General features: G+C 36.3%; 1 protein-coding gene across 6 annotated transcripts in view; it reads right to left on the bottom strand.

The window, feature by feature from the left end:
* Positions 1-19,010, bottom strand: part of DOCK10 (dedicator of cytokinesis 10) — a 292,002-nt gene that overhangs the window by 128,339 nt on the left and 144,653 nt on the right. For all 6 annotated transcript variants that reach the window (XM_082631248.1, XM_082631252.1, XM_082631249.1 and 3 more), the window contains 2 exons: positions 18,541-18,630; positions 813-895 (listed from right to left, as the gene is read on the bottom strand). In XM_082631248.1, coding sequence (XP_082487374.1) covers positions 813-895; positions 18,541-18,630 — 173 coding nt within the window. The remainder of the gene's footprint in view (positions 1-812; positions 896-18,540; positions 18,631-19,010) is intronic.

Raw genomic sequence — 19,010 nt, 5'->3', positions numbered from 1 at the left:
TGGGAGACTCCAGTTCTTTGCAGTTCTTTGAATTTAAGCAACTCCAAGCCCATCCAGGATTATTATGTTTTAAAATTTGTTACTCTCTCAGTTTACTTATCCAATAAGTAATTATTGCACACCTACTATGTGCCAGGCATTCTCCTAGGCCTGCAGGGGATTCTGCGAGGAAGAGTCCCTGCCCTTTGTGGGGTTTAACTTTAGTGGGAGACACAGACACAGAATAAATGACTACTCTAGGTCAGGTAGTTGGTCAGGTGAGCAAATTCTTTATAGAGGTGACATTTGGGCAGTTGCAGAACAATATCACCTTTTCCTAAAGACTTTATTTCCCCATAATCCGGAAAATATTAGGTGTTTGTTTTTCCTTTTTGCTGTTCTTAGACATTTATCATTCCTGTGGAGGTTATTTATTTTCGTGCCCTTTGATATCCCAGAGTGAAAAGACATGAAACCAATGGCAAATCTGAATGCCATATACAGAATATTGTCAGAAAAAATTTCTGGTCCCAATTTTACTTTTTAAATTCTTTTGTATCTGCTATTGAAAAGACAGCTCACAAAAGAATGACATGGTACTTTAAAACTTTGTTCAAAACCTAAATGAGTATATGTATCTCTCACCCCAATTCTGTGAAGTTACAAGCAATACACTGTTGAAGAAAATGTTCCATCGTGACTTTTACTTTAAAATTTTGTAAAACATACCTTGATACTAGATTAACGTACATGTATTCATGAACAGTGGCAGAATTTAGGGAACATAGCTTATATATGGAAAAACCCAAGAAGTAATCATAATAGGTTCTTACCGAGGTAACTGTCGAATGTCTCCAGAATACTGTTCATATTTGTAGTTTACCACATACCACTGGGAACTGTAAAATTTACAAGCCTGAAAGGAAAACAATGGCAATTAAAAATTATCATTCAAAAAGCAGCTGTCTTGATAAAGAAGCACAGTGAATTCAGTGCTCATAATCTCCGGGTTAATGTTAAGGTAGCTATGTTAGCAATTTTAAGGTAGATAAGGGGCTTGAGCATTATAATCATTTCATTTTCCAGTGAAAGGAAAATCTAAACTTTCCAGACTCTTAGAGAAGGAACTGTTTAACATATTTATTCTATTTTTCTCCATTAAGGAAAGCCTAATTTAATCATCCTCTGACTCATAACCGGATATGTCACTAACCTCAAGTATCATCATTTTTTAGCTTTCCTTGGAAACCCTTCCTTTATTTAACAGTTCTTAGCAGTGAAATATGTTATTATTTATATGCCACCCTTTCGTCATAGTTTTAGCCCATTTTTTCTTATTCTTGCATCAGTAACCTATCCTTTTCCTCTTTATATCAACGCTGCTGTCAGCTTGAAATGAGTTTTTCAGTTTTACCTCATTGCCTTCTGAGCCCAACCTTCTCCCTGATTATTCGTCAACTTTATAAATATATGTGAATAAAAGATGACCAAAAAACTTTTAAAAAACAATGTTAATAGCACAAAAGAATTATCTCAGAGTGGTTCATGATGGCTGAGCTTACAGTATTTACTTATGGCAAATATTTCCCAAACACCGACCCTGTGCCTGGCACAGTACTGACCACAGAGGTAATAGAGATTTCACTAGCTGGTTTTTAAGATTCTTTTAGATTCTAAAATTACATAAATCTGGGGATTAAACAGCAACACCAGGATTATAAGGAGACTCTGTCCTCTAGCATTAGTGGGAAAAAATGAGGAGTAATAAACTTACTGCAATGTGAGAGATAAGACCTCTAATTGTCTTTGTAACCAAGAAGGGGACTGCAAATGAGAGCTCTTCATGAGAGTCATTACTCAAGGTGTGGAAAGGTTAGGGCAAAGAAAGCACGGGCACTGTCTTTGCAGAAACAGAAAGTGGGAGGGAGTGGCTCACAGGGGGGTGTAGAAAGGTGGGTGGAGAACATAGGGTGTGGGCACCTGGCTCAAGACGCACAGGAAAGGCAGGGAGAAGGGTTAGGGGTCCTTAGCCACACTGGATTTCTCTAGCCTTGAACTTCCTCAGCACCATAGCTTTATCTGTTCAGGGAAACACCCCAACGCAAATGGGGACTGAAGGCAAACAATGCATGAGACTAGGACAAAGTTAGGAGTGGGGGGATGGCGGCAGGGGGACAGGAGAAAAGAAGAGATTAAAAACAGAACAGCAACAAGACAAATGGATGTGGATAACAGTCAAAGAGGATTCAGGGGATGTGTACCGACTTTGGATGGAGAAGAGGAATATGAACAAAACTTAATGTTTAGCTAAAATTAAATTTCTTAACTTGCCAATTCCTGAGCCAACTGTGCAAACCACATGTTTCTGGAAATAAAAGGAAAACTGGACCTTGATATGCTCCCTGGCTAAAAAGTTCCATCTTCATTTTCGATAAAGATGCCAGGAATTCAGGCAAGGAGCACAAAGATCCACAGCATCCCAACCCAAGAGGGCAAAACATTCATGATCACGGCTCTTTCCCACCCTCTCTCACTTACTTTCCTTTCTCTACACTTTCCTGTAGTTCTCAAATAATACAAAATGGAAAACAAAAAGCATAAAACCCATCCCTTTTTTGCATTCCCTTTCAATTTTTTTTTTTTTCTGGTGCATAGGTTTACCTAGTTCTCCTCTAAGTATATATTTGAATTGGAATATTGTTTTTATTCACTTAAAGGCATATTCTAAAGATTTTTTAACTTTTGCTTTCTAAATTTTATGACCACTTTAAATAAGTAGAATAAAGTCTCATACCCTAATTTACCAACCTGATCTCTTAGTTTTGGAAACCATCCATTCATTAATTTGGTCAATAAACATTATTGAACCCATATTGTGTGCCCGGTGTTTTTCCAGGGGATGCAAATACATCAGTGAACAAGGGACAAAAATTCATGCCCTCTTGAAAAGTGTGCCCCTGTGAAGAGCTGGTCAACAAACACAAAAATAAGTAAATTGTGTAATGTATCAGGAAATGCTAAGTGTCATGTGAAAAATAAAGCAGAAGAAGGGGGATGGATAGAGCTGGGGAAGGAGGGACAATTTAAATAGAATGGTTAGAGTAAGTCTTACAAAGAAGGTGACATTTGAGCAAAGACTTATAGGAGATGACAGAGTGAGCAGTTACTATGGCTACTTCAGATTTTGTGCCATTGTAGAAAAAAATGCTTCAGAGTGTTTCTTCATGAATTTGGTCCTCCCATTTTCCCCCAAGTTTGACCATTTTGGATTATTTTCTTAGGATAGAGTACTCAAAGTAATTTAAAGATTCTTGATAAAAACTCCCAAACCAATGTATATTCTTTACCAAAAAAAATGTGAACAGAGGGTACCACACTGAACCAGGAGCTACAGGGCTTTATTCTTGGTCTGGAACTAGTACTGAATTCCAACATGATTTTTGTCAAATCACTTTGTTTATTAGGATCTCTGATTTAGCAACTGAACACAGTATATTAGACTGGATTAGAAATTTCTCTCTCATAATATCTATTGCTACACTTCCTAATCTGGAGGTTTTGATGGGACAAATGTGCATTGTCTTATTGCCCTGTCTTGCTATGGATAGTACCCATGTGTAACCACGATAAACATCACGCATATTACACACACTGTTCACGAGATGCCACAGGCTTAACCAAATCTGAGATATGTTAATCCTGAATTCCACTGACCAAAAATGAAGGTGGTTATTTCTTATAATAGTACAGCCTAGTAAAGAACTACCTCTTTTTTGTTTTGGCAGTGGCAAGTGCCTGTCAGATACTGTTCTACTAGGTGCTTTACATATAATCTTAATAAGCACTCCATGAGATTTTATATTCCCATTTTATAGATCACAGAGGCAAGGAGAGGCTCAGATTTTTGCCCAAGATCCCATATGTGATAGAAGTAGAATTTCAAACTGGATTTGTCTGACTCAAAAAGTCTATTCAACTAATTTATGAGTTGTTTGATATTTGCAGACTTTGAAGCCTTTAAAAAAAAATCACATCTGGACCACCATTCCAGAGGTTTTCTATGGTGTTTCTGTTTCTGTCTTGGAGTCAAACAAACCTGGTTTTGAATTTTGGTATTAACTGTGAGGTCTCAATTAAGTGATTTAATATCTATTTCTTTATCTGTCTAAATAATACCACCTTCATTAGGATCGATTCCTATAAAGCACCTAACAGAGGGTAAGTAATTAACAAATACTTGTTTTTAAAAAATCAGTTTTCTCAGCAAGTTTGACTCAATCTATAAATCACATTCATAATAGTTGATAATAACAACTTGTTTTTCTTGATTTATTCAAGTATAGTTTTGGAGAGGTATCTTAGCTCTGATGATCACAGAGCTCTGTTTTAATCAAATTCCTTCTGAATTTATTTGCTAGGTTTCTTGTATCTGGTGGTAAGTAGATGAGGATTAGGGTTGGACTAGAGGACCCTTAAATATCCTTGTAAATCTGTGATTTCTCTGATTCTGAGAAAGCCAGTGCATTTTACAAACACATAAACATTTCTCCTACATAGTTAGGCATTTTGGAAATGTTACGCATAGAAAATTATTCGCCATTCTTTGTTCCAGCCCACACACTCACTCTAAGAAGATCATTAAGATCTATTATAATTATGACTACAATTCTTCTTTGTCCAAAAACTAAGCTGAAATGACCTTTTGCAAATTCAAAGTCACAGGCTACAACTCTGCTTGTTTTAGTAAGTCTCCATTTCCCCCCTAAAAACTACCTATCTCAGAACACTGATTTCAAATTACCCACTTCTTATCCCCTTGAGAAAGGGAGACTGCCACAGTCTGCTTCAAAGATGAAGGGTGAATATCCAGCAAACATTTGCTGAGCTGGTTAATTTTTCCAAACAGCAATGTCCCGGTTCATATTTTATTCGTTTATTATGTTTGCTTGTTCAGCCTTTATCTTGCCATCTCTGCCTGTTATATGTTTAGACACAAAAAAAATTGAGCCCAGTCAACTTAGTCAAAGGCTTTTAAATCATTAGGATAGTGTTGCCCAAATTGTATTGTGTCCATGGAGCTTGCTAATTAAAATGCAGGTTCCTGGGTCCCACAGGGGGTTCACTGAATCAGAATCTCTAAAGGGGGCCTTGAAATGCATCATTCCACTGGAGTGACAGTGTGACTCTGTCCTTGTCATGCTGTCTGCCTATGAACTGAAAGCATTAGGGTCCCAGCTTCACACAGGGAGCTCTAGTAACTGAGGTGACCCTCCAGCTTTCCCCTAAGTAGGCACATCCTTTTAAAAGAGCAGGGAGCATATCAGCTCAAGTGTGGGGTTTTACTGATAGTGGAAACTCAATATATATGTGTTGAATGAATGAATCTATATTCTTTCTTTTCCTTTAGAAATAACTAAACAGGACACCTTAAAAGTTCTAAAAATCTAAATACTTTCAAAAAGATTGGGCAACTATAAAGCGTACCCTAAAATACTCTAAACAAAACTTATCATTTTTCCCCCTTTCCCTTCCTCTTTAGAAGATCATCAGAATCAATTCAAATCATGTTACCTACCTCAAATAGCAATTTAGCTTTGGCAATGTAATTTGTCCATCTCTTAAAAAGGCTGATTATTAGATTCTGGCTACAGAGTAATAAGCAGGTAATAGATTGTTTTTTAGATGCAAAATTATTTTTCTTTCTGGCTATAGAGGTTATTTAATTACATGACTACTTTCTTGCTAGAAATATTTATGCAACCACAAAAGGTGTTCTTTTTGGCCCTTAGTCACCAATGGGATTAATTCTGTATTTGTAAAACGATGGTGGTGATTTTCATATTAATGTCGTTCTTTACAAAGTTTAGAAGTAATTGTGGCTATTTTATAAATGTTAAAAAATGCAGCATCACAAAGTTAAGTGAATTCAGATAAATTATGTATTGAAAGAGTGGCTGAATAATTTATTGTCCACATTGAGGCACTTCAAAGTGAAAGGAGATGCTATTAGCCAGGCCAACAGGTAGAATATGAAACTTCCTGCAAATCAGGACATTGGTCACCCAATAAATACATCGATATTTTAGAAGAAAGGAAAAGGCACTGAAAACATTTTTTAGTTTAACTTGACCACATTATATATTCCTTTAAAATGCAATCATTAATTTCTGTACTATAAAAATAAGCTGAACAGTTACTGATCTTTTAAAACTTATACTACACTCTTGGGAGAGAAATGAAAATGAGTTTGACAAAATAGATGATGTAACTATAGATCTGATTCAGTTTCAGAAATCATGGTACAATCTTATTTAATAGATTTTTGAGTCTGTTTTTTTAAAATATTACTTGATATTAGATAGTGTTACTATGTTTATAAATATGCATGTACCATGTAAAACAGAATGTCACATCAAATACCAACCATAAGTGTAAATCATTTTTAAACTATTTTGTCTGAATTATAGAGTAGCCTAAATTGCTACCTTTGTTGATTTTAAATTGAAAGTGAATCAGGGTATTTGGTTTGTCTTTTCAAAATGCATTGCACTAAGGCAACTGAACAAACTTTAAAATTAGACTTTCATAAATCACACCTGTGCCCAATCTGGGGACCTACACTCTAATTTCCCAGCTAGATGTCACAAGTATTTTGTCAGGACATAAATAATGGATGGTGCTAAAGAAAAACTTGATAATATTATGATCTACTTGTTATTTTCATGTAAGTCATAAAATCTGGGCTTTAATTCAATGAAACTGAAATTTTATGTTCAAACTTATGATTTTTTTTTAATTTTTATACTCCAGGGTCCCCGACTTATATTTCTGTCTTTATTCACTTACCACCAAACATTGTAGGATGACTTTTATTGTGGAGAAGATTAGAGGAAGCCAATTTAGAATGGGAACCGTTTTACATGTTTGGAAACAAGACTGTTATTCTAGGGATTTGAGAGACTAGAAAATAAATTTCTTCAAGGTGACTAATGTGAAACATAAAAATATTTTGTTTTCATTGTTTCAACAGTGTTTTCCATACACATTTTATTCTAATGCCACTAAAGAGTAAATGCATTTGAATTTAGCTTAATCAACATTTGTACGTTTATTATCTTTACTGTCATACATTTAGTGTTAAAAAAATAGGGTGATCCATTTTGTTCTGACTATAATAGAAAAAAATCATTACATCTAAGACTAAACTATATAAAGGACAACAGATTTTGATATCATTTTTCCATTAAATTCTTGAAGTTGCAAAATAAATATGGCTCTTCTTATAAATTTACTTTTAAAAAGTACACACAAAATGAAAAGTCCCTTAACTTCCAGCAAGACCTTCACTAGTGAATTAGGAGCCTCCTTCTTCAAAACAAAAACAAAAATCTTTTATTTGCACTAATTTTATTAAGAAAGGATTAAGATCTTTTCTTAATTTGGAGAAATTTTTATAGTTGTATTTTCCCTAATATCTTCCAGTAACTGAAATTGTGCATGTACCCTTAATGTCACAGCAGAGGGGTTACTTCTAGATTGAAGGAAACTATGTTTACCGTGCTCTGGTCTAAAGTTAACAAATGCATTAGAATCACTCACTTGCTGCCCAATGAATCAGAATCAGAAAACCGTATTCATTTTTACTTAATTTATTTATACATGCAAAAAAAAAAAAACACCTCCGAATCATTTACTGAAAGACTCATTCTTATTTCTGGGTAAGATGAACTGCACCTTATTCTACATATGAGATTCAAACAATGTGTATAAAGTACAAAGGGATTTTGGTTAAAAGAATGGTTTCTTTATCAATGTACACAACATGCAGTCCAAAATTAAACATAAAGCGTATAAAATTATTTCAACCATAGAACAAATGAAATTCCATGTGTTTTCTTCAGAAAAGATACATTTCATTCTTTTTAGATATGTTTCATTCAGTTAACAAAATGGGGCAGCATGAAATACATTTGAAATCATGGCCAGCCTTCCTCTCCTCATCATTTTCTTTGAAATGCCTAGGACCCACGTTGCTTAAAATCACTTTTACTTCTCGACATGATGCAGCTTCTACCTTGACTATTTATGATTTTCTCTCGAATTAATTGAATGCCACTTGTCTGGGTCCAAATGGTAGATGAGGAAGAAGAAATTCATTTTCAATATTATACTCGCTTGGTCATATGTTGTTTTTCATAGTTACAAAATTTTGCTTCTTAAGAAATTAAGCAATATTTCGGTACGTTATTTAACAGTCTCCTGAACTATTTTTAACTTCAGAATGCATAGCTTATTCTGCCTGAAGAGTTCCAATAGTTTTACTGGTTTTACCCTTAAAGCACTTTCTAGGGATGGGCTTCCCTGGTGGCGCAGTGGTTGAGAGTCTGCCTGCCAATGCAGGAGACATGGGTTCGTACCCCGGTCCGGGAAGATCCCACATGCCGCGGAGCAGCTGGGCCTGTGAGCCATGGCCGCTGAGCCCGCTGAACACTTTCTAGGGAAAAGGGACAACAATATACTAGCACCCTCTTTGATAAGATAACACATCTTGCATCTCTTCAGTGTTCAACCCACTGTAATCGGGTTGTGATCAAAGCATCTGAAACTGCTTTGTTAAAGAACCACCAATGGCTGTGAATTACCCAATCCAGTGAATTACCCAATCTTGACACATTTTGACATTTTACGCCATTGGCTCACTCTGGCTATTGACAGTTTTTTGTTTCTGAGAAATCAATCTCTCCTTGATTTCTTCCTACCTCCCGGTCCACTCCATCTCCACCTCCTGTGTTGGGCCCTCTTTGCCAGCCCCTTATGTGGGAGCGTCACTCAGTGACCTGCCTCGTGGCATTCCTGGGCAAGCTCTTCCAGGCTCAAAGCTTCAACTTTCAAATCCAGAGCCAGTGCCTACTCCTTCCTTCTACGTTGAGACCTATATATGTATCTTCTTCTTGGATATCTCTCTCTGCATGTCAGCCGGAGAGATTACCTTACTTGCTTCATCCATCCCTGCTTGAGCAATCTGTACTTTCTTCTGGGTACCTTATTTAAATTACTGGCACAACTATCTGGCTGATAGCCCAAGACAGAAACGTGGGAGTCATTGCCAATATAGTCCTCTCCTTTACTTTCTTTTCCGTCCCCAACTCCTGTCAATTCTATCTCCTTAACAGCTCTTTACTGTCACCACAACCATGCTGCCATATGGTAGCACAGATCTTTAACCCAGCTGGGCTATTAAAATAAATAGTCTCCTATGTGTCCAACTTCCCTTCAGTGTTACTCATCCCCACAAGCCAACCAATCCATTCTCTGTCTGCCTTTAGTTGTTTTTTCTAACATGTGAACCTGACCTTGTTTCTCTATTTTACAGTAACACTCCAAGGGTTCTTGTTAGTTGTTTTGCAAAAATCTGATCATAGGCCTGTCATTTCCCGCCTGGTGCTGAGCTCTTGACTATGTTACATCCAGGCGGTATCAGTAGCTTAGTAAGTGATAAATGTTGGTGAATAATAAACCCAGTCCAATCTTTCATGCAGTGGACAAGGCCCTTTATTTCATACACTTTGTATGTGATCCACAGTAACAATATAAATCAGCAAGTGAGGAACTTTCTATATAAAGAATTCAACCATTTGGAAAGATGATCAACTCCACCCAGCTAGACTGGGAGTAGCAGTTTCTGTGTATATCTAAAGGGGCAGCTTGTTTAAGTCACTGAATTTGCATTTACCTCTAGGACATGAGAAAACATAATCTGGTAATTGGATAGGGGATTGAGAGGAGAAATTTAGGGCTGAAAAATGTGTTACTCTGAGCTTTATGATTATTATTATTTACTTCCAACTTTGAAATTAACCTTGTTAATACTTACAATTTGCTGCATGAAGATAAATCTATAGAATTCCCATCACTGGGTGTATCTGGGATTGTGTTTTAATATTGTAAGAGGTTTACTCTGGAAAAAGGTAGACATTTTTGACACTAATGATAATTCCCTTTCTCTTCCTCACCATCTGCCTTAATGAAATGCACGTCAAAGTTCACCCAAGAGCTGATTCTGTTTGACTTGAGCTGTATTGTGCCCCTAGTTCCTAATGATTTCCTTCCATCAGATTTACAATACATCATTTCTGAAATATATTTCTCAAGATACTTGGGGGGAAATAGAATTTCTCCATGGTAAAATAAACTTGGGAAATAATTCATTCCATATTCCCTCCTAAGGCAGCCTCAATAGATGTTAGCTAGTTAAAGAATCTGTGTGTGTGTGTGTGTGTGTGTGCATGTGTGTGAGACCTGTGAACATCCTACAGCTCTCTGCAAAACACTCTGTGCCTCTATGAAATTGGTGTCCTGCTCTGATCTCAACCATTTTTTCTCCTGGATTTTAGTGTGCACTTTCTATGGAAGTCTAGAGATTTCAACAACATTTATCCTGTCTTCTTTGAATCTAGTTTGTTTTCCCTATTCAGTCTTGGGTCCTGTTTTCATTATTGTTTTAAAATTTGTATTGGGGTATAGTTGATGTACAATGATGTATTACTTTCAGGTGTACAGCAAAGTGAATCAGTTGTACATATACATATATCCACTCTTTTTTAGATTCTTTTCCCATATAAGCTATTACAAAGTATTGACTAGAGTTCCCTGTGCTATACAATAGGTCCTTATTAGTTATCTATTTTATATTTTTCCTGGAGAATTCAACTATTTCTGGTCTGGAAACGCTGCTTAAAATCCAAACTTGTCTTTGCCTCAGTAACTTAGTACTTTCGGGATGAGGACAGTACCTCATCATTCTGTGCATGTGTGTGTATACAGACATATTTGGATACAGAAGTATATATAGATATTTTGCTTCCATTCTTTTAACGTTTCCACAAATCTAAGTCCTCAAGTGTCTTGTGCCTTGACCAAAGTGAGACTTGGATTCTTGAATTCGTGACTTACTCCTCACTTCTTCATTATTCTACTCCTGCTGCAGCTTGGTTTCTAGAAATTACAGGGGGCTTTGTTGGCAGAGTAACTTGCTACCTTAGTACTTAGTATCTCTCTCAGCCATTCAGGTGAAGCTGTCCCTGGACCCTTGCTCTCTGTTGGGCCACTGTATTATTCTCAGTTCTCTGCTCTCTCATCTTCTTTGTTAAGAGAGACCAAACCGAGAGCTTAGTGTTAATTAGTGTTTTGCGTATATTAAAATGCAAACTTTGCTACAGAAGTTTTGCTTAAGAAGTCTGCACCCTATTCATAGATCCCTTTAATTGCTCCCCTGACCTCCAGTGGGAGGAAGTGGTGCTTGTTTTATCACAGAAGTGTTTCATATTTTTTATGGTTATAGATGTTGATTTTAAGTCATTTATGAGGATCAGATAAAGACATGGCTCCCCAGTTGTTATTTTCCAAGAGTTTTCATACAATTGCTATATTTATTTTTAGAAACACAGCATTGGCACTATTAATATCCTCACTTAAAGATGGAGAAATTGAGGCAAAAAGGTTAAATGCTTGTCAAAATGAAGGACATATTCCCTTATGAACAGTGGAAATATCCCCATTAGGTCAGGCTATTAAGTGCATGGTTTAAAGGCATTTTTCAAAGGGTCAGAGGTAGCAAAGTTGGTAAGAACATGGACCATGGGGTTAGAGAGATCGGGGCTTAATTCTGGTTCTGTATGTATTGGAGCAAATATTTAATTGTTCAGGACCTGCTTCATAGGCTGTAAAATGAGGTAGTAATACTTATAACACAGGATGTTCAAAATATATATATATAGAATGTTGCTGAACTCTGACTTGTGTTAGTTTAACCTAAGTGTGAAGTGCTTTAGTGGATATTAAATACACCTATACTCTTATTTTAAAAAGGAAAGAATGCCTACTGCCTTTCCGAAGAGGCTCAGAACTGTCAAAGTAGAGTGTAGAGGGAGAATTCAAAACTAGTATTGAACTCCATGTGTTTAAATGAGATTCATGCCAGTTTGTTGCCTAGCAACCAGGGTATTTGTCCTTGCTGCCCTGTGGGGAGCCGCAGGGCAATTTAGCACAGGGTAGACTAAAAAGATTGCTTAGTGCAATGCAGCAGCCACTGTAAGGGAAACATGGGTTTCTACGAAACCCTACAAATATCAATGAATTCATTTCAGTGCCGGCTTACTCTGGTTTCAAAACTCCAGCCAATGTTTCTCAAAGTGTGGTCCACTAACTACATGCATCAGGGTTACAAAGCTACAGTGGGGTGGTTAAGAAGAAGACTGAGACAAGTGTTCCTTCCAGAGGGCAGCTATAACAAAGCACACATGGGCAGTCGGCATCATGGTTAAGAGGCCAGGGGCCAGATGGCAGGGGTTGCAATGCCGGACCTGTCTATTCCCAGTTGTATGAGGCTGGACATGTTCCTTAATTTTTCTATGAAAGTTTCATCATCATTAAAAGGTGATGATGATGATAATGACGAAACATATATTTGTAACTACTGCAAGCAAAGGGCTGAGAAGCGTATCTGGCACAGAGTTAAGTAGTCAATAAACATCAGCGGCTATTAGCTATTGAGGTCAAGACTTTTTGCCAGCATAATTCTCTGGGGTCATTTCTCAGTCTTAACCCATCTCTCTGGTGACCCCTTTCTTTCTATCTACTGTCTCCAGGCTCAACTATTCATGTTCCACTATCATCATGTAATGTTTGTCTTCTTTCTATCCTGAGGCACAAGTTTCACTTTATCTCCATCCTTAAAAACAAGTACAACTATGGGAATTTCCACAGGGTTTTCATGGCTAGTGATCCAGAAAAATTAGCAGGGAATAAAAGTTTCTTCCCAGGCTTTCTCCACTTTCTTTTTTTTTTCTACTTTAGATCCACACAGTTGGGAAAAACATGGTAAGAAGATTCATTCATGTTGCCAAGACTGAGGCTCTGCCCTGAGATTTGGAATCTAGAAGTTTGGCAGTTACCTGGTATCTGAGGTAAAAGGCATTCCACCTGACTTCTCCTTAGAGAAGTTCTTAAGAGAATCGAGAAGCAGAGGGTGGAAGTGAGTAAAGGAGGAATAATCCCAGCTGCAAGTGGTTGGAAGGAAATTAATATAGCAACAAAGGTGAAGGTGAAAATTCCTCCTCAGGAGAAATAGCAAGACAAAGGCATATTTTGTGGCCAACCTGTTCTCAGCTGAAGTGGACATTCTTAGAGAACTACAGAAATAAAGGGATCGATTTGGCCATTTAAAGTCGTGGTGCAGAAGCTCATGAAAATACAAACAAAACTAAAGGCCTCTAAGAACCCTAGAATATCCTTAGAAATCTCCAGTGTTGTACTGATCTAGGTTTCAGGCCATCCTTTCCCCCGGGAAAGGAGCTAAACTTGACACCTTGGTTGGATCCAGAGATTGGGGTGTGGTTTCTGATTAGGTTCTGGGATTTTGTCTTTGAGCTGATTGGCCCTACCCCAAAGGCTTACCAGGCAATAAAATGAGCACAGTGTTAAGAGGCAAAAAAGCTGAAGTAGGCTGGCAACCAAATCCAAGGCCTTGAAAGCCTCAGGTACTAGAGACCCACAGGGGAGAGCTAAGAAACCCTGGTTCATGTGAGAGCAATTTTCCACAGCCTAAAGGAGAGAGACTGCAGAAAATCTGGAACACACAAATACTCTATATACCCCAAAAGAGGTGCAAGGACCAAGAAAGGAAAGTCCCGAAAATCATGGAAATGTTTATAAGTCTATTCAAATTATACTATATTACAAATGATTAAGAATGGATTATGTCAGAGCAACCTATCATGGACAGAGAAGCCCAGCAGATAGAATCATAAAGCAAAACACATATGGAATTTTGATCACTCCATATGATATTTTCATTATCAAACTAAAATAATAATAATAATAAAAGAATCTGATGAAGTCTCTAAGGTGACTACCTAATAACTTGAAGAATAAAGTTGGATTTTAACTTTTGGAGACAATTTTAGGAAATAGACTCGAGTTGCTTCCAATTCTGGCAGCATTTTTAGATATATTCTAAGTAATTTTTTTTCAAAATACTTTTTAGTTACAGAAATTTGTTTGTAACATCACAACGATACAGAATATATACACTGAAAATCAATTTCTACCTCCTTCCTACAATCCCAAACTTGTGAGGTAACCAATGTTATGAGTTTAATGTGCATTTTTTAATACTTTTTCTAGGCTTATATAACATATTTACATATTCACATTTTTTTTTAACTCTCCAATGATATACTGTGTATTCTACAACTTTCTTCTCTTAACAGCGTCTCATGGGCATTCCAGTTAATACACTTAAATGTATGTAATTTTTTTCAGTTAGTTATTATTATAAAATATAGATGTGCCAAAATATATTCAACCCCACCCTTATCAACTGATATTACAAATTGTCTGGTGCTTCAATACTCATGCTTGTAATTGTATTTTTATGCTCTAGTGTTTGGTTTTCTAATATTCATTTTGCATACTTATATGTATGACTTAAAAAGATACATTTGAATATCTCAAAAGGCTATAGACGTGTGAGAATTACAAACACTGTGTTATAGTGTTTATTTCCCTATAGTCTTACTATCACTAAATGATATTCAACTTAAATTTTTCTTCATTCAGATATTATACATCATTTTTGTTTTAATTTGTATTTTTATGATTACAAGTGTAGCTGGGCAATTTTTTTTGAGTTTTTTAAAATTAATTAATTTATTTTTGGCTGCGTTGGGTCTTCGTTGCTGTGTGTGGGCTTCCTCTAGTTGCAGACAGTGGGGTTTACTCTGCTTTGCAGTGCACAGGCTTCTCATTGCGGTGGCTTCTCTTGTTGTGGAGCATGGGCTCTAGGCATGAGAGCTTCAGTAGCTGTGGCACGCGGGCTTCAGTAGTTGCAGCACGTGGGCTCAGTAGTTGTGGCTCGCGGGCTCTAGAGCACAGGCTCAGTAGTTGCGGCACACGGGCTTAGTTGCTCCAAGGCATGTGGGATCTTCCCGGACCAGCACTCGACCCCTGTCCTCTGTATTGGCAGGCGGATTCTTAACCACCGCACCACCAGGGAAGCCCCGTAGCTGGGCAACTTTGTACACCTCTTGGCCAACTTAGTCTGGAACTCCTGCTCTTTTTGAACTTCCTGCTTCTATCTTTTTGCTCATATTTTCTTGGGTTATTTACCTTTTTCTTATTAACTTGTAGAATTTTGAGTATTAGAAATGTGTGTGGGGTGGTGTGGCAAAAGAACATGAGTTGCAAATGAGTTCACTAACTATTTTCTTTTGGCTTGATTTATGTTCCATTCATCATAAAAATTTAAGACTTTTGTTAAATGTGTTCATTTTTCCATAACTTTCCACTAAAAAACTGTTTTCCTACGTTTTTATAAATTTCATTTCTCAAATTAAGATTTTAAAAATTCATCTGGAATTAATTTTTACATGTACTGTGAGATACAACTCTAACTTTATTTTGGTCCAAAATGGATAGCCAACTGGTATTTGTTGAATTGTCTACCCTTCCCCAGAGAATTTGAAGTGCCATATTTACCATTTACTAAGTAACCATATGCACTTGGAACTGTTTCTAGATACTCTGTTTCATTTCACTGGCTTATTTTTTTTTAATTTCAGAAGACAGGAAAAGATGGAGTATGTCTCTATTTTTTAAAGCTAACTTTTCTCTAATAACAAAGGAAAAAAGAAAACTAGAGCCAAAATTTCACTTATGAATATAAATGTAAAAATTTGAAAAAAATTAGCAATTCTAATGTAGTAAAATATGAAGGTAATAGTATAACTTGAACAAGAAAGTTTATACCAGAAACACAAGTATGAATTCATAGGAGAGCAACCTATTAATTTTATTACAGTGATAAGTTCAAGAAAAAAGCTATTATGTCAATAGGCAGAATATGAATTTCACAACATAGGGTAGCCTGTCTTTATAAGCACTGTGGAGACCAAGAAAGGCCCTTCTTAAACATGATAAAGACCAAGAAAGACCCTTCTTAGACAGTTCTTTTGTACTTGAAACTGTCATAAAACACCAAATCAAGAATAAGACAATATGCCTGATGTTAGCATTATTATTCAATATTGTTTTAGAGTTATTAGATAATAAAATAAGATAAAAATCAAAGAAACAATATACTTATTAGAAAAAAAGAAATTTAAACATTTTTTGCAGATGATGTGACTACACACCTAAAAATTTAAAAAAAAACTATTAGGATCAGAGAGTTTAGTAAGCTAGTTATCCATATTTGAAAATCAATAGCTTTTAAAAAATATCAGCAATGAACAGTAAGAAAAGAAAATGGGTTTTAAAAACTCTACTCACGTTTGCAACAAAACTATAAAATACATAGACATAAACTTAACAACAAAGTTAAAGGTCTTTATGAAGAAAGTGAAATATTTTAGTAAAGAACACATAAAAAGACCTAGTTAGATATTCCCTGTTAGGAATTCAATATCATAAACATTTCAAATCTTACCTAAGTCAACACATATTTCCTGCAGGACTTTTGCAGACCTGGTCTCAATGATTCTGATTTGCTTGTGTATAAAATGATTTATCAACTCTTTTTTTTTTCTTTTCTTTTTTTAAACAGTGATGCCCTACTAGATATTAAGACTTCCTCTAAGGCAACTGTAAACAAAATATTATGGTACTGACGTAACATTTTTATCAGTAAATGTGAAAACAGTATACTCAGATATCCTAATGTTATCTGAATTTGCACTTTTTTCTTTTTTTTTAACCTTCTTAGGAGGTGGGGTAATTCAATGTGAACTTTGAGAAAATAAATATGAAATGATAGAATTGGGAAAAAAATGGCAAATCTATGGCAAAGATGATCTGGATTGAATAGTCCAAAATAAAATATGTATAATTAATCAGATTAGGATCAGTATGTACGCTAATAAAGCTAGCTTCTATTTGCACAAATATGTTTAAGAGCTGAGAAAGGGTTTTGCTATTTTATGTAGCTTCATTTAAATCCTAATTGGGATACACTACTTTCTCAGGATTAAAGACTGCATTTAGATCCCACTACTTTCAGTCTGACCTGTGCTGGGCTAAATGGTATCATTGCATATTCTGTAAAGGAAGGACTGACTTCGTTTATTCATCCAATATACATCTACTAAGTAGCTGTTAACTGTGGGCCCAATCCCTGCCCCAAAGCCACCTGCAGTTTGGTTAGAAGAAGTAGCAGTTTTATAGGCCCCTCCTACACCAACTAAATGCAAGTAGATGCTACACCAACAGACTTTTATCAGTCCCTTTAAGCTGTCCACATGGTTTTCCCATTAACTATTTCTATAGTTAATACTTGAAATAAATATCTCTCTTAAAATAGAAACTCTGTTATCCAAAATTCTCACATACTATGGCCTTTCCTACAACTCAATCTAAACAAGGAAAATAAAATTAAATCCTTTTGTTAAGAATACTCAAATAAGGATTAATCTCCAAAATATACAAGCAGCTCATGCAGTTCAATATCAAAAAAACAAACAACCCAATCCAAAAATGGGCAGAAGACCTAAATAGACATTTCTCCAAAGAAGATATACAGATTGCCAACAAACACATGAAAGGATGCTCAACATCACTAATCATTAGAGAAATGCAAATCAAAACTACAATGAAGTATCACTTCACACCGGTCAGAATGGGCATCATCAAAAAATCTACAAATAACAAATGCTGAAGTGGGTGTGGAGAAAAAGGAACCCTCTTGCACTGTTGGTGGGACTGTAAATTTATATAGCCACTATGGAGAACAGTATGGAGGTTCCTTAAAATCTAAAACTAGAATTACCATATGACTCAGCAATCCCACTACTGGGCATATACCCTGAGAAAACTATAATTCAAAAAGAGACATGTACCACAATATTCACTGCAGCACTATTTACAATAGCCAGGACATGGAAGCAAACTAAGTGTCCATCGACAGATGAATGGATAAAGAAGATGTGGCACATATATATGATAGAATATTACTCAGCCATAGAAAGAAATGAAATTGAGTTATCTGTAGTGAGGTGGATGGACCTAGATTCTGTCATACAGAGTGAAGTAAGTCAGAAAGAGAAAAACAAATACCGTATGCTAACACATATATATGGAACCTAAAAAAAAAAATAGTTCTGAAGAACCTAGGGCCGGGACAGGAATAAAGATGCAGACGTAGAGAATGGACTTGAGGACACGGGGAGGGGGAAGGGTAAGCTGGGACGAAGTGAGAGAGTAGCATGGACATATATACACTATCAAATATAAAATAAATAGTTAGTGGGAAGCAGCTGCATAGCACAGGGAGATCAACTCGGTGCTCTGTGACCACCTAGAGGGGTGGGATAGGGAGGATGGGAGGGAGACGCAAGATGGAGAGGATATGGGGATATATGTATACATATAGCTGATTCACTTTGGTATAAAACAGAAACTAACAACATAGTAAAGCAATTATACTCCAAAAAAGATGTTAAAAAAAAAAGAACTAAATGGGAGGAAGCAAAGCTTTATAAAATAAAGGATTGGAAGCATTGCATTTACCTCTCTCACCAGTAAATTTTCTGCTTTGTGTTCTGCATCTTCGGGTACTGTTGAGTACAATGTTCGTATGTCCCAAGAAACTGTGGCAGTCTGAGAGGAACAAGGAAAGGAAATTAAGCCTTCCATCTTAAAGCACTGAGCAGACCACTATACCAAAGTCACAATAAAGAAGTGTATGAGATCTTAGTATTTAAGGATAAGAAAAGACAGAGAAACTTCCATAGTTCTTACTAATTTAATCTCTAGGAAGGAAGATTCAAACCTCTTTGGATTACCACCACTGGCATTACAGTTAGTCCCCCCTGCTCCATGGTTTCAGTTACACATGGTTAACCAGGATCGAAAAATATTAAGTGGAAACTTCCAGAAATAAACAATTCATAATTTTGAAATTGTGTGCTGTTCTGAATAGCATGATGATATCTCAAGTCGTCACACTCTGTCTGTCCCCACCATCCCATCTCATCGAC

This window comes from Mesoplodon mirus (assembly GCF_964341445.2).
Source record: "Mesoplodon mirus genome assembly, chromosome: 8".
NCBI classification, from domain to species: Eukaryota; Metazoa; Chordata; class Mammalia; order Artiodactyla; family Ziphiidae; genus Mesoplodon; species Mesoplodon mirus.
The sequence above is the reverse complement of the archived record's forward strand: the minus strand, read 5'-3'. Positions and strand labels throughout refer to the sequence as shown.